Source organism: Cebus imitator, unplaced genomic scaffold, assembly GCF_001604975.1.
Source record: "Cebus imitator isolate Cc_AM_T3 unplaced genomic scaffold, Cebus_imitator-1.0 Scaffold136, whole genome shotgun sequence".
Lineage (NCBI taxonomy): Eukaryota > Metazoa > Chordata > Mammalia > Primates > Cebidae > Cebus > Cebus imitator.
Genome location: NW_016107451.1, coordinates 4266319 through 4290932, shown reverse-complemented (window position 1 = coordinate 4290932; position 24614 = coordinate 4266319). Strand labels below are relative to the sequence as shown.

At 54.4% G+C, this 24614-nt stretch overlaps 1 protein-coding gene across 5 annotated transcripts in view; it reads right to left on the bottom strand.

Annotated features, from left to right (window-relative positions):
* The window catches only part of HIVEP3 (HIVEP zinc finger 3), a 517135-nt gene that overhangs the window by 13807 nt on the left and 478714 nt on the right, over positions 1-24614 (bottom strand). For all 5 annotated transcript variants that reach the window (XM_017541784.2, XM_037743190.1, XM_037743191.1 and 2 more), the window contains one exon: positions 4151-4326. In XM_017541784.2, coding sequence (XP_017397273.1) covers positions 4151-4326 — 176 coding nt within the window. The remainder of the gene's footprint in view (positions 1-4150; positions 4327-24614) is intronic.

Genomic DNA, 24614 nt, shown 5'->3' with positions numbered 1-24614 from the left:
ATCAGAGAAACCACCGTCTATGGTTCTGGAGCCAGGCCCACCCTCCCTGACTACCCCAGGCCACATGGCACTACAGACACTCTCATTTGGCTATTACCTCGTTTGTAGCACCTGTTCTGCCTGGAAGGTTTAGGTCTCTAATCAACCAAGTTAGATGATGGGCACACAATGGGTGTACAATACCCATGTGTGGTTCTCATCGCAGGAGGGAAGCGTTGGAAGGAACTTCACAGTCCATGTAATTCAACCTCCACCAGGCTGAGGTTCTCCCTGCTTCTGATCTAACTCTGGGCCCAGGTGCTGATGGCACCATCAGACAAGATCACTGGCTGTTTCGGATGCTGGCAGGGCTGCTTGAACCAACACAGCGAATCAAGTGGTCCACAGCCACAGTGCTGGTTGGTGCCTAGCTCCATCTGGACCCAGGTATCAAGACTCGGGGGGCTTTTCCCACTCCATGTGGAGGCAGAAGGGAACCTGGGCGGAACCTGACAGCCTTGGGTTTGACCGTGGGCTCTGCCGCTTGCTAGCTGTGGGCTCCTGGGCAAGTTTCTTAAGCTTCTGAGCCCTGGTTTCTGCAGCTATGAAGTAATACCTACCTTGTGGGGATGCAGGAGGACTTGATGAGGTGACACATGTAGTGGCAGCGGAGTGTGCTTGGCAGACAGCAGACCCCGCCCCCATGCCAGTCACTCTATTGAGCAGCCGGGGGCTCTGCCACGACATGCTGGGTGTGGAGGAAGAGATGCTAAGATGATGCTTATGGCGAAATGGTTTTACCTCTCTCAGAAGAAGGCACCAGGGAGCCCCCCAAAGGTCTGCCTCTCCTCTGCCTCCACCCTGGGGGGTACAGGAAGGAGTCAGGGATCGGAGGTGACTCTGCGGGTTCCAGGAGTGGACACTGGATGGGCAGTGTCCAGGTCCCTCTGTGATGTCCCCTCTCCAGGCCTGTCTCCTCCTCTGTGAAAGGGGAAGGTGGAGCACATGGCCGCAGGCGCAGCCTGAACGCCACTTCCCTGTTGAGGGCCAGAGCCTCGGCTTGTCAGGCAGAGCTACAGCTTCTCACAGTCATCTCAGCCCCCACCAAAAGCCTGACAGCCCTGGAATGAAGAGTTGAGGCAAGCTGGGGGAAGTGATAGGTGTCGGGAGGAGGCGGAACCTCCGATAAAAGGGCTTCCACCAACAACCCTGCCTGCCTCATTTGCCTTTGACCAATTGCCCTGTCCCCGCCCCTGCCGGCCTGGCAGACCTGAGGCCATCTCTGTCCCCTGAGGCGATCGGTGCAAGGGCCTGGACATGGCACAGTCACCCACCAGCCTCTGGGAACCATCTGAGAAGAGGAAATGGGACCCCCCAGCCACCACAGGGACACCCACAGGCCTCCCCAGCTCCACCTACTGACGCGTTCCTTAGCCAGTTTCAGGAGGCTGAGCTGCTGCCACGACGTCTGACACAAGAGACAAGACACACACGGCAGACAGAGACAGACAGGAAGGCAGGAGGGGCGCCCAGGCCCTGGTGCAGCTGGGTGGCAGGGCCGGGAGGGCTGCCTGGGGCAGGCCTGCAGGTGCCCTGATGGCACACAGCCCCAGAGAGAAGGGGCCTGTGTTGTCTGAGCTGATGGCTGACGGGGCTCAGCACTCCACGAAGGCACCTGGCCCCGGAAACAGACGGGAGATCCAGCGTCCTGCTCTCCCTTCACCCCCATATGCAGAGAGAGCTAATGGGGAACATTCCCTGTTTCCGTTGCCACCATCCCACTTGGCCTCCCCTCTGTTAGCCAAAGAATTTCAGATTCCACCATTTCCCATCTGCTCCCTGCATTGGTTCTGGAAGGTTCTATTCTTCTAGAAGCCTCTATGAACATCTGAGGAAGAGCTCAGGGCATTCCTTGATCACTGGTTGAGAGCATGGCCATGTGGACCTGGCCTTCAAGACAGCAGGGGCAGCCTTCCCTCGGGGGACACTCTACACCCCTGGAAATGTGGAGGGCTACAGCCCGTCTGTTCAGACTATGTGCTCGGGACCCTCCAAGGCCCTCCGCCTTGGCTCTGTGTTGGCTCCGAGAGACCCAGGAAGGGACTGCAGACAGGCTCAGTACAGCTTCCAATGAAGGCATTTTCTAGAAAGCGGGGGCTCCTGCTAGGGACCCAAGGCAAAGGGAATTGAGTGGGCCCCCTGGGGGAAACTGCTTGGGCTGGAAACTTCCGGTCTCAAGCGGCAGAGTGATGGCTTCCTGAGGTGATGGGCCACCTGGGCTGCGTGTGGGGCACAGGTGTGCTCTGCATGAGGAGCTCTCAGGGTTCCTCAGGCTGAGGACAGTGTGGTCCCCTGGACACAGGCCATCTCAAGTGCAGCTTTTTGCCACCTACTCCCGGGAAGGGAGGGAAGTAACTGCTCACAGAAAGGAAGGTGACGGGGTGATTCCTGGAGCGTGGGTCCCGTGTTCTAGTTACAGCTCTAGCATTAAGTCATTCTGTTTTCTGGGATCAGTTTCTTCAAGGGGACCTGGGTGAGAACTTTTCTGCTTTTAGAGTTGAAGACCATCAATTGCAGTGTCACTCAGTGATCACCATCTGGCTCTTCCATAAAATCTCCACTGGCTGCAGAAGGCCAGAGGAAGTGCGGTTGGAGGGGGTGTGTCAGGGGCAGCCCATGTCCAGGGCGGCGCATGCTGGGCAGGGCTCCAGGGATGGATGACACCTTTGAAGCACCCATGGGGTGGAGTGGGGAGCCCTGGGCCTATCTGCCCTCTCTGATAACCCTTTGGGACGCTGTTTATGAGACACTAAGAGAGAAGAGGATCGGGGAAAGGCAGCGGGAGGGCAGGCACTTTGTTTAAACTAAAACCTCAGCAGGAAAATTGGAGCTCAACTTGCAGATGATGGAGAGGGGACGGAGGAGGGCAGGGGTTCAGTTAATGGGGTCCGGAGACCAGAAATGGGAACACAGTCAGAGAAGAGGCCACTGTGCCAGGGGATGTGATAAACTGGCCCCTGACCTGGTATAGCAAGAATGGAAGGGACCAGGAACAAGAGCATGGAGGAAGTGAAGACAGGCAGGGATCCTGCTGGGCCCCTCCAGAGCACTGCCTAGCCTCGCTCAATGGGAGCAGCTCTGCCAACAGAAGAAAGGTCAACAGGTGGCACAGCTGAAAGATGCCCTTGAGTTTCACCCCCTGAGAAACCACGGGGCTCCTGGAGGCCCCCAACATGCTCAAAGGAGAAGACGGGACCCTTATGTCCAAACCCTGACCCAGAAATCTATAAAGCTCAAGAGGCTGAAGACACCAGGGGTGCTGAGAGCCCCGAGTCTCCCACCAAGGCACTCAGTCTACAGGGAGCAAGCTGCCAGGGTCTTCCCTGCCTGTCCTGCAGGAGGAGAGCACGATCCAAGAATCTCATGGACTCAGCGCCGTCGTCCACACTGGGGGCGTGGCCTGGGTGGCTGCGGCAGGCCAGGCCAAGTCCACCGCCCATCACAGCTCTCTTGGATTCACGCCTTTTGCAGCAGGTCCCTCCTTTCACAGGTGACTGCCAGAGCCTATCCTGACCCTGATGTAGGGCGTGGCCGGGGCAGGGGTGACAAGGCTGCCAGTCTGGGAGTGGGGGGCCGGCCCTGTGCTGAGAGGTGCGGAGAAGCCGGGTGGAGCAGGGAATGGTGGGAGTGGAGCGGTGGGTGGAGGCCAGCGCACACTGGCATGAGAAGTGAGCATGCAAGTGTGTTAAGCAGCTGGGAGTGGAATGGATTTCCAAATGCAAGAGTGGCAGTGACAAGCATGGATGCTGGAGGGCCTCAGATCAGTGGCTCAGGAGACATGCAGAAGGGGGTGGGGGATGAGAGAAGATGCAAAACCAGGAACTGTGCACAAGAGTGCCATGCCAGGCTGGGCAGGCCAGGGCAGGGCAGCGCAGGTGCAGGGGCTGTGTGCGAGACCCAGGAGGACAGCTGTGGGCAGCCATGGGGAGCCACGGGCCAGTCTGGAGCCAGCTGCTCTGCCACTGGGCACCGAGCTGGGTGCGAATCCAGGAAATGGGGCTGCTCCAGGCCCCCTGCAAAGAGGTTTGGGCACCTGAACTTTGTGCTGGGACTCCCAGAGGGGAGCTCCCTGCAGCGGGCAGGGGCCGTGCCCCAGCTGACTGTCTCTTACCTTTGGTTTTAAAAGCAAAGTGACAGTGCTTGCACACATAGGGCCGGACGTCAGTGTGGGTGCGGATGTGTTTCTTCAGCATGCTGGGCTTCTTGCAGCGAATTCCACACTCCTCACAAACATATTTCCCTCGGCCGCGGCCTCGCACATATACATACTCTTCGTTTGATTTGTACCTATGAGCAACAGGCGTCATAGTAAAGGGAAAAAAAAGGAGAAGAGGCAGGTTCCCACCTCAGAAGACGCACGCGCTTCCTAGCTGCATTCAGCCCGTTACGGGCACAAGGAGTGGAGGCCATGGAACCAGAGGACCACGGGAGTGGGAGGACCTGAGTCGCGCTGGGGATCCACCACGGACCCCAGCACCCTTGCCCCTCAGACAGGCGGGGCTGCACTATTCTTTCTCCCCCAGAGGCAGCAGACACCTGTGCTTCCCACCGAGGGGATGTGGAGCTGCAGGGTGCCAGACAGCCTCTTGGGCAGAGCCAGCCTGGGCTACAGCTTCCCCCACAAAAAACAGCCACCGCGGGCCGCCAGAGTCACAGAGAGGAAATGATAAACAACACCAGCAGCTCTGGCAGCTGCTGTTCACCAAGTGCTCACTCTGCCAGGCACTTTCCCCAAATCAAAGCACAGCCACCTCACCATGGAGAGCCCATGAGACCCCGAGGCTTAGAGACGGTGAGAGGCTCGTCCAGAAGGGGCCAGAACCAAGCTATGGACCTGCCTGCCCCAAAGCCTGTCCAGTCTGCCAGGAAGCCACCCTGACATTCACGGGAGGAGAGGGAACAGGGACCATCATTGCTTCCCTGGCTTCAGAGTTTGGAATAAGAAACCCCGAGCTCTCTCCCTCACCTCCACCTCAGCCCACAAGCTCTGCAGGACCCAGGGTCCCAGCCGCCTGCCACGTCGCTTGGAGTTCTAGCTGGAAGTGCCACCAGCTTTCAGTAGTGGCCCCTGAAGCACGAATCAGAATGCTCTCATTTCCACTTGGAAACCCACAAGTCCCACAGGCACAACAGGATCACAATCAAGCCGTCTTGTTGGTCTAATGCTATACATGTGTGAGTCTCAGATGTGGTGGGGAGGGTGGCAGGGGGCGGGCCAGGAGAGGCGACCCTGGCACACTTCCAGAAGAGCCTTCTGACTCGCGAAGCCTTGAGGGGGGCCGCTGGCACTGGCAGGTGGAGGAGGTGTGGCCTCGCAGCCTGTGGAGTGCACCTACCAATGCCAGCTAGAGCTGCCAGGGCCCACTCACCCCGCACCAACTGCCCCTGCCTGGGGCCAGCACAGAGGGGCAGGAGGTGGCTGGGAGGAGGTGAGCAAGGGACAGCAGGGGGACTCCACCCTGCTCCAATGGGGCTGTCAGCTGATAGCTGAGAGGGTGGCGGAAAAGGGCTGAGAAGAGGGGACTTAAGGGAGGGAGCTTGCAGGCAGCAACAGAACAATCACTGCCATACCCTGCTTTCACACACCCTCACACACTCACATTCACATGCTGACCCTCACACTCATACATGCTCACACCTTCACACTTACACTCACACACACATTCACACTCATACATGCTCATACCTTCACACTCACACCTTCACACACTCACACATTCACATGCTCACCCTCACACTCATACATGCTCACACCTTCACACTCTCACATTCACATGCTCACCCTCATACATGCTCACACCTTCACATTCATTCTTACACACACACACCCTCACACACATGCTCACACCTTCACACACATTCACATGCTCACCTTCACACTCATACATGCTAATACCACACACACATTCACAAGCCCTCACACTCACATGCTCACACCTTCACGCACTTACACTCACATTCACATGCTCACCCTCACATGCATGCTCACACCTTCACACTCACATTCACACATGCTCACTCACACATGCTCACACCCTCACACATGCTCATGCCTTCACCTTCATACACACACGCTCACACCTCCCACCCTCACACTCATTCACATATGCTCACACTCCCACATTCACATCCTCACACCCTTACACTCACACATGTTCACACCCCCCATGCTCACACTCCCACATTCACACACACATACATGTTCATTCTGCCAGTCTCTTACCCTCACACACTCACATACATGCTCACACCCCCACTCACACCCTCACATCCCCACACACACCCTCACACACACACATGCTCACACCCCACACACACATCCTCACTCATACGCTCACACACACATGCTCACACCCCCCCACATCTTCACTCACACATGCTCACACCTCCACACTCACACCCATCCTCACTTTCACACCCATATGCTTACACACACACACTCATCCTCAGACACATGCTCACAACCCCACACTCACATGCTCACTCACCTCACACACACCCATACACCCTCACAGTCACACACCCTCACACTCACCCTCACATGCTCACCCTCACATTCATACATGCTCACACCCACTCACATATCCTCACACTCACACACCTTCACATACCCTTACTCTCACACACATGTTCACACCCTCACACCTTTACCCTCACACATGCTCACACCCTCACCCCCACTCACACCTTCACTCATGCATCCTCACGCCCAGTCACACACCCTCACACATGCTCACCTCATCCCCAACACATCCTCACATTCACATGCTCACCCTCACACATGCTCACCCTCACACATGCTCACACCCCACTCACACCCTCACACCCTACACTCACCCTCACATATGCTCACCCACACTCACCCTCACATGCTCACACCCCATACACACCCTCACACATGCTCACACCCACACACACCCTCACTCATCCCATACACCCTCACACATGCTCATACCCACACACCCTCACACTCATCTCATACACCCTCACACATGCTCACACCCCACATTCACCCTCACAACCTGCATTCACCCTCACACATGCTCACCCCACACTCACCCTCACACATGCTCACACCTCACACCCTTACATGCTCACACCCACACCCTCACACTCATCCCACACCCTCACATTCTCACACATGCTCACACCCACAAACACCCTCACACTCATCCCATACTCACACATGCTCACACCTCACACCCTCACATGCTCACGCCCACACACACCCTCACACCCATCCCACACCCTCACACATGCTCACACCCACATACACCCTCACACTCATCCCATACTCTCACACATGCTCACACCTCTCACACACCCTTACATATGCTCACCCCTCACACACCCACACATGCTCACACCCCACTCACACCCTCACACATGCTCACACCACACACACCCTTACACCAGCTCACACCACACCCACCCTCACACATGCTCACACCCCACTCACCCTCACACCAGCTCACACCCCACTCACCCTCACACCTGCTCACACCCCACCCACCCTCACACCTGCTCACACCCCACACCCTCACACATGCTCACACCCCACACACCCTCAGTCACTCTACACTAACCTTCGCACATGCTCGCCCCACACCCTCACATGTGCTCACACCCCACACTCGCCCTTACACATGCTCACATCCACACACTCTCACACTCATCCCACACTCACACCTGCTCACACCCCACTCACACACTCTCACACCTGCTCACACCCCACTTACCCTCACACCCCACACTCACCCATACATGCTCACACTCCACACACACACACCCAACCTCACGCCCTACACTCATACTCCACACGGCATCCTCACAGACACCTCTACCCTCACACACCTCCTGACTCTCCTCCCCACACCTCCTACCCACACACATGCATCCCACTCTCACGCATGCTCATGTCCCCACCTTCATTCACACATATATACTTACATCACCCCACACCCCCATACCCTTACACTCACACCCCTACACACTCCCACAGCCACTTGCACCTCCACAATTTTATACTCCATATTCACACATATACCACCCTCACACACCCATCCACACATTCACACACACACCCAGACTCACATTTTTCCATACCCCCACACACTCATCCACACACATAACCCACAATCACACCCCCCCACATTCACAGTCACCCTCACAGTGACACTCACATCCTCACACTCCCACTTAACACTGACACATACCCCCACAATCACACCCACAACCCCCCACAGGACAACAATCACACACGGACATGCACCACACACCCCCACCCTAACATGATCACAGTCCCGGCCACATGCTCACACCCATGCACACACACCACACACTTACACTCAGTTGCATAGTCAGACCTCCATGCTCATGCTCACACTCTCCTGCACACACACCCTTACGCTCACCTCACGCATGGACTGCTGTCCACCGATGCCGTCAAGGAGTCTAAAACTGCCCTTTCTCCACTGTGGCCACCCTGACCAGCCAGTTTTGTCTGCATCCCCCGTGGGGACGCCTTTCTGCGGGATTGGACACGCACCACCTTGTGTCCGAGAGGAGGAACTGAAGACCGTGGCGGCGGTGCGCAGAAATGACGCCTTTCTCTTAGGAAGGGCACCCTGTGGCCAAGCACGAAGCATCTGCCTCAAAGTGACCGCGGCTCACCCTCACGCAGCAGATCTCCAGGACCAAAACCAGTTGCCCGCACCTAGATCTTAATTCTCATGTTCCTCCATGCCCCTGCGACCTGGTGGCTGGGGAAGATGGCTAAGATGGGACCCGCTTTCCCACCTAGGAGAAGACAAAGTGATGATGGCTTGGGCTCCTCTTTGCACTGGAGGCTCTGCCACCTCCTGGACACTAGCCTCCACCTGGCCTGCTCGTCGGGTCCATGACACTTGCTCCCCTCCTGCCACCGCCGCAATGGTGTCCTTTAGCCTCAGCCTTCACCCTGCTGATCCCTGCACCCACGGCCACTCTGTCGTCTACTGTGCCTTTGTGCCAGCCAACTGGAAGCAGGTGCCAGGGTCCATCTGCTCCAGCTGCTCTCAGACCCCTTCACTTCCTCCTCTACATCAAGCTTAAATAGTACATGGTCTTTCCAAATGGGAGGAAAGAGAGAGAGGAAGGAAAGGAGGGAGAGAGAGGACTCCGAGCCTTCAAGGGTGGTGCCTTGACTTGGGGCAGGGTATACACAACTACGTACAGCACCTTGTCGCATCAGGGAGAGTGTGCAGCCTGCTGGGGAGCATGTGGGAGAAGCCTGGGTTGGGTGAGACCAGGGAGGACAGGAGAGATGGAGGGCGAGACGGAGGGCAGGAGAGGTGGAGGATGGGCGAGAAGGGAGGACTCAGGCAGGCACCCCCGGAGAAACGGCAGAGTGTTGGAGTATTTGGTTCAGGAGAGTAGATGAGGCTGTAGGAAAGTCAGGCTGGATCACCAATGGCCTTGAACACCACGCTAAGTTTGGTCTTGATCAAAGCCTTAAAGAGAAATGGAAAGTCTCCAAGAGAGGATATTGCCTGGCCATGGGAAGGGCCTGCAGGAGGAGAGAGTGAATCCAGGCCCAGGCTCGTGTTCTAGGACAGGGATTTGAGAGGCCCTCTGAGCACAGGCTCCATAGGCCTTGGTTGCCCTCTGGATGGGGCGGGGTTATGATGAAGGAGAAACCAAGTGTGGAGGGAAGTGATGGCGGATCCTAGTTTTTAACCATTGACTATGAGATGCCCATGAGAAAGACATGAAGAAACATCCTCCTATCCGAATTAGAAATTGGTGGGACTCAGAGGGGGCGTGTAGATTTGTGAGGAGGATGACCCCACAAGACAGAAGAGGATGGTGCTGAGGGCGAGGCCTGGGTGGCATCCAAATGCAAGGATGGGCAGAACTAATGGCACCCCAAACCCTGCTGTCAAAAAGAGAAAGGCCGGAGAAGCAGGGAACCAGGAGAGGCCTGTGGCTTAGCCAAGGGGAGAGGGTTTAGAGGCGGCGGGGCTGGAGGCTCACACTCCAGAGAGCTTGAGGAGGCTGGCTGCCGAGGACCCAGGACTTGGAAGAGGGCAGTCCTGGTTCAACCACCTGGAACCTGTGGCTTCTCTGCTCCCTGAGGGCCAGGACCGGGAGGAGCCCTCAAGGAGCCTGGCTCTAGTGAGCCCATTTCCTCCTGCTGTGTCTCCTTTGCAGGCTCCTTCTTTGCCCACTCTTTCTCACACCGACGTGGCCCCTGTTAGGCTCCAACCTGCGCTGTCCTCACCATACACCTTCCCCAGGTGACCCTCCACCTGGTTGCTGACGACCCCCAGCCGCTTCTCTCTCGAGCTTTGACGCTCTGCTGTACATCTAACTGCCCCTGAATATCACTTCTGGTGGTCTTCAGGCACCTCAAACCTTGCATGCCCGGAATCAGCCTTCCAAGTCCCTCCAAGTCTGCTCCTGGGTCCCCGCCTCTCTCAGTAAGCGGCACTTGCACCCACGTGGCTGGCCAGGCCTACAGGCTGGGCTTCGTCCTTGATGGCTCCATGTCCTTCATGCTCTATAATCAATCCATCACCACAGCCATCAGTGCTGCAGGCAGCGCATGCTCCAAAGGTGCCCACCAGCCCTGGCCACCACCCCCTCTCCTAAACCATTTCCTCCTTTCTTCACGAAACAGCTAGCAGGAGCTACCTCCACATCCGTCCAGTCCTGCCACTCCTGCCAGCCCAGAGGCTCCACTTCATGCTTCTCACTACATCAGAGCAAAGACCTTCTCCTTTCCTCGGCACGGAAAGCCCAGGGCACCATCTGCCCTGGCCACCTCTCCAGCTGGTCTCCCACTGTTTCCCATGGATCCCCCATTTCCTGTTGCACTCCCCCTCCAGCCATGCCAAAGGTCGCCTGTGACCCCAAGTCCCTGCCCCAGCACCACCCCGTCTCCTGTGTGACCAGCTCCTCCACTCTACCAGGGTTTGCACAAAGGTCCTGTCCTCTGGAGCCTGGGGATGTCACCCGCTCCTGCTTCAGGGCACGTGTCAGGCTGTGTGTGCTTCAGTGGCCTTTCACAAGCACAACTCCCATTATCCCTGCGAGGGCGAGGACCACATCCACCTCATTTGCCAGGGCATCCCCGGCAGATGCCCAATCAATATTCATTAGCTGTGCATCAGAGATACCAGCCGAGGCCCTCTTTCCTTGAGCCTGCGATCATCAGACTCTAGCCTCGCCTTTGCCACTCCAGGAGCTCCTGAGCACAAGTTTAATGCTGGGCTCCCAAAGGAGGTGGGACATAGGCAGTGCCTCAGAACCTTGATGGTCCGATAACGCTGCCCACTTTCTGAGAGGAGCGACTGCTCAGAGGGAGGTGTGGGCAGGAAACTTGGGTCTCGTTGGAACTCACTGGTCACCTTGGGCAAGTCACTTTCTTTCCCTTGGAACCAATCCTCATTACCTGATACATGGCAGAGCATGTCTCTGATGCAGACCCGCCTGGCATCACTCACTCCTCCCACCAACCCCTTCACCAATGTCCCCATTGATAGAAAAGGGAACCAAGGCCCAATGGGTTCATGCGACTTGGCCAAGACCACCAGGCAGCAATGTCACCACTTAGCACCCTGTTCCTGCACACTTTTAGATGATGCTGACCAGAGCTTTGTTAGCTTCGTTCTTCTCCCAGGGACCTGTTACACTGCAGACAAATAAGAATGGCTCCCCACCCAGCCCTTCCTGAAGGCCACCAGCACTGGGGTAAACTCCCAGAGAAATGCCTGGGGAAGCGTCAGGGTGGGAAACCGGAACACCATGATGGGCGACCCAGGGGTACAGTCCTGCTTCCCTGGTCTGATGGTCTCTTCCCACCTCCACCCAAGGCAGCCCTTTGGAAGCCTGTGCCACAGGCTGCCTGTTATCAGGGCAACAAGTGACTGATGTCCCTGCCTGTTCTGAGGCTGCAAGACAGTCCACTGCTGATGGGCCTGGCAGGGCTGACTCGTGGGGTAATTTCTCCCAGTCCCCCTGCCCACCTGGTTTCTGTTGCCCTCACAAGCCGGGGGTGTCAGTCAACATGAAAAACTATGGGTTTGCTCTTAAAGAAGAATCACTGTTTCTGTGGATTTTTATCTTAGCTGCCTCCAGGGACCTTGAAATCTGACAGCTTGACTGCCTGAAGCTCAGGGCTGTGACTTCCAGGCCAGGCAACAAGGTGGGGCTGGAGCTCCTGACCCATCTTTGTGTCACCAGGGGTTCCAGACCCCTGCCTGGAAGCAGCCTTCTGCCCCATGCCTGGGTCAGGGGATGACAGAGGCTATGGGGAGGGGTCTGGCCAGACCAGGATCTTCATAGATGGCTCTTTTCATTCTTAGGCTGTGGCTCTAAGTCTCATGGACTCAAAGGAAAAGAAAAAGATCCTTAAACAACCCCTTGATCAGGAGGGTCTTATAATCTTCACCGAATAGAGAAGGAAACAGAAACAGTGAGGCTGAGTGTCTTGCCCAAAGTTACAAGGCAGCTCAAAAGTGGTGATCACCAGGGCTGACTGCTGTGCCCCACGTGCGGCACAGGATGGTCTGGTGTGATGGCCTCTCCTGCCTGCGGCAGCTTCTCCTGCAATCCCAGGGCTGGCGATACTGAGCCGCCGGACTGACTGGGAACCATCAGCACACGACAGCTCAGGCTGTAGCAGACCCGCAGCTTCTGCCAAGCATAAAGGAACTTGGCACAGAGCTCCCAAAGGACATGGCACGTTCCTCTGCTCTAGGTGCCAAGGAGGGGTTATGGTAGAAAGCGCATGGCATTTCAGGCAAGGTGATGGAGGAGGGTGTTGTTCCTGAGCTCTGAATATGACAAAGTTGGAAGGAAGCTGCTCTGCCGTGCAGTGGGCTCCCCGTCACTCGCACTGTTCACCCAGAGGCCAGAGGAACAGGCTATGAGGTCTTCTAGTGGGAGGAAACTGATGGCGCCTACGTGCTCAGGACACGTCTGGCACACCGACAGAGGGCTTTGGGTGGATTAGCTGGTATATTCGGGTCATAACATTGTAAAGTGGACATATTTAGTTCACTTGGATATATTTAGCTTAGCATATTTGTTCCAGTAAATATAAATGGATATATTTATTCCTAAGACCACGTGGAGGCTCAGGGCACTAGAGGGGGGTGGGCTGGCAACATGACCAAGCAAAGCAGAGGAGGTGAAGGAAGGGGGAGTGGTGGGGATTGCAGTGACCTGGGAGGCAGGGCATGTCCCTCTCTGAAGGGGCAGCGGCTATTCCTGTCCCGCCAAATGTCACATGAAGTTGTTATAATATCTTCCAGTTTTTGCAAGGAAACCACAAATCCAGATTAAAAAAAAAAAAAAAAGCTAAACTAAAAATATTAGCAAACTCTTACACTGGGAGCCAAGCACTATTTTAAATGCTTTTACATGTATTACCTCATTCAATCACATGACAGCCCTATGTGACGGGTCTGTCACGATTCCCATTTACACAGGAGAAAGTCACAGAGAGGTTAAGTAACCTGCCCAAGGTCACACAGCCAGTTAGTTAATGGAGTCAGATTTTGAACTCAGGTCGCCTGGCTACAAAGTTCATGTGCTTAACTGCTGTGCAATTCTGGTTTTTAAAAAACATTGTGTAAGTCAAATAAAATGCAAGAGGCAGATCCAGCCTGGAGCTAAACTTCTGGCTCAAAGTAACTTCCCCAAGGTCACATGGCTGGTAAACAGGGCATGTCTGACCTTCAAGCCCATGACTTTTCTCTCCACCAAGCTGCATTATTTTCTGAAATGAAGGGATGAACACAATGGCCTCCAAGTTACCTTCTCAGTCTGAGATTCTATGTATTAAGCTATTCCGCATTTATATTATGACTTTTGCACCTATTACTAATATTTAGAGAACTCCTGCAACTCTTCCAAGTCTGGATATTTTAAAGGTTTGCCGAATTTCTGATTTTATTATGATCTTGTTGCCAAATATGCTTTCCTCCCAGGGGGCACACGTCTTGGGTGTAGCCAGTCATGCGGAGGAAGAGGAAGATGTGACGTGGGGTGCACATGCTGTGGCTCTGAGACCCACTCTGGCGGGCAGCCTGCATCCGCGAACCACGCTTAGGGCCAGTTCCCAGAGGTCCGGTGCCCTGGGAGGTCCAGCCACGGTGAGCTGGCTGACTTGTTCGCAGTGACACACCGCTCTTCGAGTGAAACTCACAGAGGAAGGGATGTCTGGGGGAACAGGGTCGGGTGCCAGGTGATGCAGCCTGCTGAGCTGTATCTCTTAAAAATACTCAGTTGGTAAGAGGTAGGAGGCACATCCCTGGCGGAAAGTGAACTGGGAGGCTGTGTGTGTCATGTGGAAAGTTCACTCTGGGTTCTGGGTACACCCCAGATTCTCCTTTTGTCGGGTTTCTGCAGAAATGACATCACACCATAACGTTCAGGCTGGGGGGCATTGGGCGCACCCTCCAGAGACAGGCCGCTGTGCCAGGAATTCCACGGCATGCAGGCACAGCGCCCCCAGCACAATCTCTGTTCTAAACGGCGACGTGAGCTGCAGGCAGTGCTCTGTGAATTTTCTCAGCTCTACTTCCTAAGGCCTGCTCTGAGCCTGGCACTGGGCCAGGGCCAGAAATATAAAGCTAAATAAAACCCTGACCTTGGTCTCAAGTGTGACTAACAGGCACTTAAAGATCGTAAAGCAAAGAGATGGAAACGGTAATACGGACAATGAGCACAGTGCTATGGAGGATGAGAGGAGGACCCAGTGAGGGTGGGTGGCAGGTGGCTTCTGCAGAAGAAATGCCTCTGTCTGGGTCTTTCTGGGTGCACAGGGTCAGACCTGAGACTCCTGTTTTATAAGCCGCCCAGCTGGGTGCAGTGTGGAGGATGGTGTGGGTGGGGAGGTCTGCGGGCCAGGAGAGGAGAGCCCAGCTGGGCAGAGGCGAGGGCAGGAGGAAAGGGGACCTCAATTCGAGAGAGGTCAGCAGTGGCCCGACAGAAACAAGAGGGGAGAGTGGGTCAAGGATGCCTTCTTCTCTACCTTCCAGAAGGACTCCCACTGCTGAGGCAAGCTCTTGTCCATTTTGCAGACTTGCTACCTAGCAGTGGCATTTTCACCATTTCCTTGGTTTTACTACCGTGATTTTTTTTTTATACTAGGAAAACATCAGCTCCCAGCAGCAGCAGCTGGGAAAATGGCAGTGGGATCTGATGCCCAGCACAGCTCCAAGAATAGAAAACACCTTTAGAAACTGGAAACCACCCTAATCCCTACCTTAATTATCGTTCGGATAATCTAGAAGGCATTTTCACAGGGCTGTGGATGCTTGCATGTGTAATCTCACTGAGAGCTAATAGAAAGGCTAGGACCAAAACTTCTACAGAGTTGGATATGATTGGCGGAGATCCTGTGGAGTGCCTTTTGGGTGACCAAAAGCAGAGGCCTAAGAGCCAGCACACAGGCACCAAGCCTGGGCTGAAGCCAGCTCGGGTCCCTCGAATGCAGCTGATACCCCATTTCTGACTGCACAGTGGAGTTAGGGAGGTGGGGAGGATGCCAGAAGCTGGGCCCCTCGTGTTCAGAGAAATGAAACTGCCAGAGGAGGGGACGCCTTCACTGCAGACATCAGGTGGAGTTGCTCCAGCCCTGGCCTGCAGGGTTCTAGAACAGTCACTTTCAATCTGTGGGCTGTGGAGGTGGGGAGGCTGAGTAGTGGGGCCCTGGGTCCTCCTCCCACACCCACAGCAGCTCTGGATCACGTTGTTCTTCAGAGTATCTATGTAAACTGAACTTTGTAAAAGGAGTACTGTGAATTTACAAACAATCTGAAAATTACTGTTCATGAACATTCATGCTTAGAAAGTCCTGAAAACTTCTGATGCAGAGAAGCCTCCTGCATCCTCCGATTTGGCCATTTTCAGGTGGATCCCATCCACACCCTCCCACGGCCGCATATTCCTCCGGCACCAGGCGACTCACAGTTTCCCAGGCAGCTCCTGCGACTTCTGGGCAGCTCTGTCACTATTCAGCTGAAGGTGTCAACCTGTGCTCACACCATGCTCTGAGCTCTGGGCAGTCCAGCTCCTCCTTCACACTAGTCTCCAAAAGCGAGGATGCTGCTGGAGCTTTTTTGCTCCAGTCTCAGCATCTTCATGTCCTCAAACAATTCCACGGGCATGAGAAAGTCTCCCCAGACAGGCCACCTTCTCCGGAACGGCCCAGAGCAGCCGGAGGCCCTCAGGTGGGGCAGCCCAGGCCGATGCAGGACCACGGTCTCCTCTTTCCACTATTCCAGCCTCACTCCCTTATGTCCCAGACCCAGAATGGGGAAGTGGCCAGGCCCTGAAGAGGCGGGAGCCTGTCCGGTGTTCCACACCACCCAGAGCTGGGAGGGCCAGGGCTACCCCAAACCACCTGACCTCACAGTGACCAGGCCCTCGCTATGTGCCACAAGCTTTCCATAGGACGTCTCCTTTCTTCTTGGTTGACACTTAGGAATATTTCTTCTTATTATTTTTGCTAAAAAGCACTAAAAAAGTCAACCAGGGTCATAGGTGTAATCTTTTATCACAGAAAAATAAACAGCTATAATTTGTTGAGTGCTTACTCTGTGGTAGGCACTTTTTACAGAAATTATATTGTGGAAACCTTGGTATAATTCTATCATGACAGTCCTGGGTACAAATAGCAGGTATTGAGGCAGAAAGGCCAGTTGGAGATTGGCTTAGAAAAGCCTCAGTGTCTGGCTCTGAAGTTTGGCCAGTGTCTTAGAGGTGGTGAAGGGCAGGAAGGATGTACTGGCAGAGGCGGGACCCGAGGAGCTGCAGTCAGAAGCCCCCTGCTGGTGCCTGGCCCACGCCTGGGCCAACGGCTCTGCAGATGTTGGGCTTCACAACCCTAGGCCCTGGGGCTCCTGGCTGCACAGAGATACACATGTGCTGAGATACAGATTAGGTGAGAAAAGGCTGCGAACAGTTTGAGATCCTGCAGTGGACTTAAGGCATCAGCACCATGAAGGCTGTGAAACAGCTTTTGATCCATCCGAATGGGGCAAGGTAGCCAGGGCTCCTGAAGGCGTCTGGTTGGAATCTCTTGCAGCTGTCCTTAGAGCTTAAACCTGAAGAACACGAGGTGGGGGGTGGGGCAGGGCGGAGATACATGCTCAGGCCCCAGACTTACTCCAATCTGGAAGGGAGAAGGATAGAGAGGACGTTCTAACTGATCCATGACAACAGCCACCTTCTTACCACAGGCCCTGAGCAGATCTGTTCACCACCAGTTAGGATTACAGGAGAAACAGGGACCAAGGAAAACCGGACACCTCAGGTCACATCTGTGACCACTGTCTCAGCCTCCTGGGAGGTAGCTCAGCCAACAGGCAGAACCAGACAGGGAGGAAGATCTGGTCTCCCTTTAAGAAAGAATTTTCTGACCCCAGAGTTACAAACTTGGAAAAAAGCAAGCCTGGGTGGTAGTGAGCTCCCCAACAGGTCTAGTATTCAAGCCCAGATTAAATGACAGTGTAAGTCTGGGGCAAAATAGATTCTAATGGTGGGAGCTGGGCAGGACTCCAGGTCCAGTGGGTTAATCTGGATTGTAAATGGAAACTGCAGCTGCACTGGGGCTCCAGACATAAGCAGCCAGCAGGTGAGTGGGTGGGAAAACAGGAAGGAAGGGAGGGTGTGGTCATGGCCCAGAGGGCTGAGGTGGCCTGTCTGATGAGGGCGCTGCAGCGTGCTGTGGTTAGGCATGGGGGTGTGGACGCATCAGACTGCAGAGTTCAAATCCTGCCTCCTCCGACCAGCTGTGTGACCCTGAGCAAGCACCCGGCCCCCGAGGGGGTGCTGATGCTGCCCAGAGTAGCCCAGCTATGGCTGTGGCCGTGGAATGGTTTCACTATTACACCTCCCAGCTGTTATTCTCAGGCTGAGCCACCCCTTCCCATGAAAGCCCTATTTCTCTAACCCACTCTATGGAAATGTGACGTTCCCAACTCAAAGCGGGTTTTCCTCGCAGCGAGCTATTTAGGGATGCCTGCTGTGAGTCCTTTTGTGGAAGGAAGAATCTTTTTGTGAGCCCCATGGCTGCCTTCCAGTGACTGGTGAGCCTGTGTGCTGTGGCTGTGACAGGCTGTCCAGGTGGCCTCCCTCCTGAATCCCCACAGCAGACCTGCCTCTCGGCAGATCACCCTGCCTGGAATGCTCGCCTTCCCTCTCCCTTTCTGATGAACTTCCAGTTCTCCCCTGAGCTCAGATCCAACCCCGGCTTCTCAGAAGCTTTCCCTGAGATGGGTCAGGCTCTCCCAGTTCCACCTTTTCTATGGCAGTAGGAAAAAGAGTTGAGCTCACCAGACAGAACTCCTGAGGCAGAAACCAGGCTCTGGCCCTTATTAGCTACCTCACCTTGGGCAGGTTACTTAACCTCTCTGTGCCTCAGTTTCTTTATCTGTAAAATGAGGATAATGTCCTATTTCTTGACCTGTGGGTAACTGGGCACAGTTCCATGGATATGTTCACTCAGTAATAGCTCACAGTCGTAGACTTAGAACTTGGATTGCTTTTTCTATGCATGATCTGTTTCAATTAAAAAATAACTACAAAATAACAGCATATATTCCAAGAGGTGTTGCACATTTTACTTAGTTAATGTAAGTTATGTGCCTGAAGAGTGCCTAGCATGGAGTGGGGCTCAATCAGAATTTGCTCTACCTGGCACTTTGCCTTGATAGCACTCATCACAATCAAATTCATTCTTCAACTGTGGAAGGAAAACCAAGTGCCCCAGATTTCAATAGGTTCAGAAACCTGGAGATGTCTCCCTCACTCACCTCAAAAGTGAGGGCAATGGTTTTGTGCTAAGAGGCTGGCTCATCCATCTAGCCCTGGCAATACTGGGACCAGCTGAGGGAGTAAGGAGCCATGATGGAGTCTCTCTACCACTTCCTCCTTCTCTCCAGCCGTGGCCAGGTTTGTGGAGGAACCCAAAACATGCTGATGAGGATGCGGAAGCCCTTGGAAGCTCTCCAGGATCATAGCCAAGGGGACCACGAACTCCCCAGGACCTCCCACCCCACTGAGGATGATGGAGATCACCATGTTTATGCCAGGAGGGGGCCCAAGGGTGAGGAAGCTCCTCACACAGAAGATGCCTTTAGGCCCATCTCTCCTGGTGACAGTCTTGTCCCCACGAAGGTCAATATTCCGAAGAAGTAGAAGAGGAGCAGCACGAGGAAGAGGAAGATGATGACGGCGACGTGGATGTAGAGGAAAGAGAGGATGTGGACAGGAAAATCATTACAGAGCCACAGTGTCCTGCAGAGGCAGAGGCAGCGCAAGGGGATGATGGTGGGGAACAAATTCCAGGCATGAAGACGGAGCTGCCAACATGGCATGTGAAGCATTTCAGCTTCTAAACTTCAACAATGAACACAGTGCTGAAGAGCAAGCTTTGGTTCCTCCCATGACACACGATCCACATCACACGGAGCGTGAACCACTCTTCCACCTTTAAAATGGCAATCAGTGGGATGCAGGATCATAGTCCAGGTTAAAACTATGCAGGGGCAATAAAAGCCTCGGGGAAGTTAACCTAACTGTCAGGTTTCTATCGAGATAACGGAGGTGCGAAATGGGTGACACGTTTAGAAGAAATTTCAAGTTGAGGAATAGAGGGGTTTGCTTATCTGTACTTGTCAAGCATGAAACAGGATGTGCCTGGTGAGACAGAGGACTGGGCCATGCGGGCTCTAGACCTGTACGTAGCCCCTCACCTACCTGCTGCCTTAAATGTCTGACCGCTCAAAGTGGGGGCCAAAGTAGTGTCCTCCCCAGAAGAAAGTGGGGTCGCAGAGTCAAGGCACAGCTGCGAGCTGGAGTGATCCACAGATGGTTTCAGCTCCTGCCCGCTGATCCCGTCTCATCTTCCCTTCTGTTCAAAGTGCTTAATGCTTTGGGCAGTTCTTAGTATGACGGAGAGATAGATGGTTTTCACAGAGGTAGGCAGGGTGAAAAAGGTGGCTCCGAAAAGCTTCCAGAGTTCAGATAAAAAGATCAGACTGTGAGAGTTGTCACTGCTGGCTCAGCCATCCCTCAGGAAACCCATTTCTATGAAAACTTGTCAGAGATTAAAGGAGGTGGTAACCAGTTAGCAGAGAACACTTTGTCTCTTCCCAGTCACATGTGGGTAACTGGCTGTGTGACCCAGGCCCAGGCCCTTGCCCTCTCTGGTCTCCAGCCACCTCATTGACTCCATAAGGCTTCACACCTTCAGAGGTGAGCCCAGGCCCCTCAACACCTGGGAGCTCCTTATTGAGGTCCTTCCTGGTGTATCATTCTGAGACTGAGGCTAGACCTTCTTGAGAGCTGGACAGTGAACCTGACCAGGACCCAGACGCTGGGAAGGAGAAAGCAAGGTCAGAATAGGGAAAGGAGGCAGAGGTTGCTATGGACGTGGATCTTACGGTTTCCTCCAGTGTATGGGCAGGGGAAGTGCAGACGCTTCTTCGCCATGTTGAAAGCTTTTCACTGACTGGGATCAGCACCTCCTGCGACGGTCCAGTCCCCTGCCCAGCCCTTGTCATGCTCTGTTCTCCCCAGGCCTTCATCTCTTGGAGCTGGTGGCCTTGCTGCTATTCATTCCAGTCTCAAGGGCTCCTCCTGGCTGCAAGCCACAAGATTTTACAGGTCCTGACAAAGCCACCAAAGGGTCGTCTTTGTCTTCTGTTGGAGTAGGAATCAACACCTTTGTTGATCACAGTGCCATGTCACCTTTATGATCAAGATGAACGGGAAGGTCTCTCCAGCCCCATGGGGTTGCTGGTGATGCCTGTACCTCGTGGCTAGCTGGACCCCCACACACTACCCAGCCATTTTCTGCGCGGAATAGACAGCAGCAGCCGCAAGAACGTGCACTGAACCTCTGTGATCCTTTAGCATACAGTGCATTCTCCTCATTCCAGGACCTCCTTATCCTAACTTGTTATGTCAGTCCTCTGTTTCAACTGAGGAAATGGAGGTTCAGAGAGGTAAAGTCACCTGCCCAAGGTCACATAGCCAGTGGGCAGGAAAAGAAAGGCACCAATGCCCGCTCTTTGGATGGATTCAATACCCTCCGGTTCTCATGGCTGCAGAAGATGTTGCTGGTGGGAGAACTGTTCTCTAGAGCATGGAGGGATAACTGGACAGGGAAGGGGCTGTCTCTCCACTGCAAACCGCATCCCTTACCAGAGGCCCCAGGGAAGCACCACGACCACCAGCACCACCACCACCGTCATCCACAGCATTCACTGGACACTTCGGGCCTGGCCCTAGTTGCAGAGAGGAACAGGAACAGTGTCTCACCAGAGGCTTGTCATGCAGACAGCTGACAGGTGGAAAAAGCAGAAAGTAGGGCTCCCAGCTCATGGCAGTGAGGTGTGAAGGGAAGGACACAGGCTTTGAAGCCAAACAAGGCTGAGTGTGAATCTCAGCTCTGCTCCTTACAACCCGAGTGACCATGGCCCCTCTGAGTTTAGTGCCTAGTTCTGTGCCTGGAGCATGTAAGTCCCTCAATCAGCAGTGACTGCAGGCCGCGTGCAGTGGCTCACGTCTCTAACCACAGTCCTTTGGGAGGCTGAGGTGGGTGGATCATGAGGTCAGCAGATCGAGACCATCCTGGCCAACATGGTGAAACCCCATCTCTACTAAAAATACAAAAATTAGCTGGGTGTGGTGGTGCATGCCTGTAGTCCCAGCTACTCAGGAGGCTGAGGCAGGAGAACTGCTTGAATCCAGGAGGCGGAGGTTTCAGTGAGCTGAGATCACACCATTGCACTCCAGCCTGGGTGACAGAGCGAGACTCTGTCTCAAAAAAAAAACCCAAAAAATGAAAAAACAAAAAACAAAACAAAACAAAAAAACAACAGTGACTCGTGGACAGCAAGGTGGGTGACTACAGCTGGAATAGGCTCAGTCCCTGGGTACCACGTGCTGTACCTCAACCAGTGGTCCTCGGAGGTGAAGTTGCTTGAAGTCCCTCCTGAGTGTGCAAAGTGGGGACTATAGTGGAGAAGGTGGGTGGTCGAAGGCTCTGGGAGCTGCCTCTGTACCCCTCTCTGTGCTAGAATCAGCTCCCTTCATGGGCTGAGTGGGGGAAATTCAGGGCACAGAAAAGGAAGGAGTGCTGTTCTCAGCAGGCTCACAGCTGATGGAGAGGGGTTCCCGAGAGAGAGCAGATGCAGCTGTCCGGAGGGTCTGGCTACAGTCTCAGAACAGACATGCCAGGAAGTTTCTAAGTGAGCAGCCCCCAGGGTGGAGGGACCTATGCTCACTCCCCAAAGCTGTGAGGCCCTGTAAAGTCAACAAAGTGGCTGAAGACCAGAGTGGACAAAGGCCTTGCCCAAGGTCACACAGCCATTGGCAGCAGAGCCAAGACTACAACCCTAGGCCCCTGCGCTTGAAGCAGGGCTGATGTAACTGGGTGTGGCCTTGCTACAGGAGACCACTCGCTCCCCACATGCCTCCCTGCATCAGGCCTGGTGCCCAGTAAAGAACCAAGTCAACGCATTGTCTCCAGAAAGACTGTGGGCAGCTCTCCAGCCGCACTGGCCCTGCCTGGAGGCAGTGTCACTTACAAATACTATTTAAAGCACGTGTAGTGCCTTTCAGAGCAGCCATCAGCCAGGACGGAGCCCTGTGGCTAGAATCAAGCCCAGGTGTAGAGTCATTCCAAACGGCAGAGAACAGGCCCTGCTCGGCTTTACTGCAGATCAACTCAGGGCTCGTCGGGAGTGGTAGCAGGTGCTGAAGTGTCCTCTAGCCTCTTGGCTTTTCACGAGTGCCCTGTGAGGTAGAGAGGGCTGTCCCCATTCTGCAGATGTGGACACTGAGCTCAGAGAGGCACAGTGACTTGCCCTCAGTCGCACAGCTAATAGGAGGTGGCACCGTATCACACTGAAGATCATCCCACCCAGGGTCGCGGTCCACACGTCTAAACTTCCAATTTTTAAATCATCTATGGATTTTATTAACTGTACCTTCCCTGCCTGTGGGCTCAAAAGCTGGCCGGCAGAGAAAGCACAGTTTGGTCTGAAACAAACAGAACATAATGAAGTCAAGCTAGGGGACAATAGTCGGTCTTGGGGTTTGAAAGGAGAGCTGCTGACAAGGCAGTGGCGGGGTGGGAGACGGCCAGGGAGGCTCCAGGGGACGGGGGTGCTTGGCCTGGGCTTTGAAGATGAAGAAGAGGAAATGGCCCTGCAGGTGGACAGGCAGCAGGAGCAAAGGCACTGGGGCAGGGACGCTTGGGATCCCCCGAGAGAGTGCCTTGGCTGGCAGAGTGAGGAGCCCGAGGAGGCGCTCTGGAGGGACCTGGGGACCAGCACAGACTCCTGCTGAGCCAGGCATTAGGGCCAACCATGTGGCCAGGTTACAGCGATATAGGCTTTGGGGATTTATAAATACAGCCCAGAGTGTTTATAGTTTACAATAATTTTCATGTGTTCATGTATTCATTGCCATTCTCCCTTCACAAAAGTCAGATGGGTGATGTGGCCTCTTGCATTTGATGAAAAAGGCCACAACACCACTGACACCTTCCATCGGAACATGGGCTCCCAGGCTCCTCCCAGGCTGCCCACTACTCCCCTTCCTCTCTGCCCATCCCCCACTCCAGCCTCCCCAGCACTCCTCTCCTCCATGGTGTTAACGCTCTGGCCAGCTTCTGACCTTTGACCATGCCGGTTCCTCAAGATGGAACAATCTTCCCTCCCCTCCCATCTCCATGCCTTTGTTAGCTACCCCTGATCCTCAGACCTCAGCTGGAATGCCATGTCCTCAGAGCTGCTTTCTGAGCCTTCTGTGACCCTACCATTCAATGGCCTCATGTGCAAAGCAGTCCCGTAGGTGCCAGAACTGGGCTGCAGGACTCAGGTAAGCTAATGTGTGTATGTGCGTGTCTAGCATTGATGTGTCCCAAGCACCATGCAGTCCCCAGAGTGACACATGCTGTGGTAGCTGTCACTCTCCCCACTTGCAGACGAGAAAGGGATGCACAGGGACACTAAGTAATCTGCCCATGGTCACATGCCTACGCTCCTGGCTCCCAGCCACTCCTGCCCCCATCCTGCCCTGCCAGCTTCCTACAGGCGCTCTGCAACCTCAGCTCTGTGTGTCTGTATGGGCTCCAAGCTGCTCAGGTTGTGCTTTTTAAAAAAACTCTTTTTAAAATTGTGGTAACAAATATATAACCTAAAATTTACCACTTGAACCATTTTTTTTTTTTTTTTGAGACTGAGTTTCACTCTTGTTGGCCAGGCTGGAGTGCAATGGCGTGATCTCAGCTCACTGAAACCTCCACCTCACAGGTTCAAGCAATTCTCCTGCCTCAACCTTCTGAGTAGCTGGGATTACAGGTGTATGCCACCATGCCTAGCTAATTTTTTGTATTTTAGTAGAGACAGGGTTTCTCCATGTTGGTCAGGCTGGTCTCGAACTCCTGACCTCAGGTGATCCACCTGACTTGGCCTCCCAAAGTGCTGGGATTACAGGCGTGAGCCACCGAGCCCTGCCCTTGAACTATTTTTAAGTGTGCAGGTCAGTGGCATTAAGTGCATTCA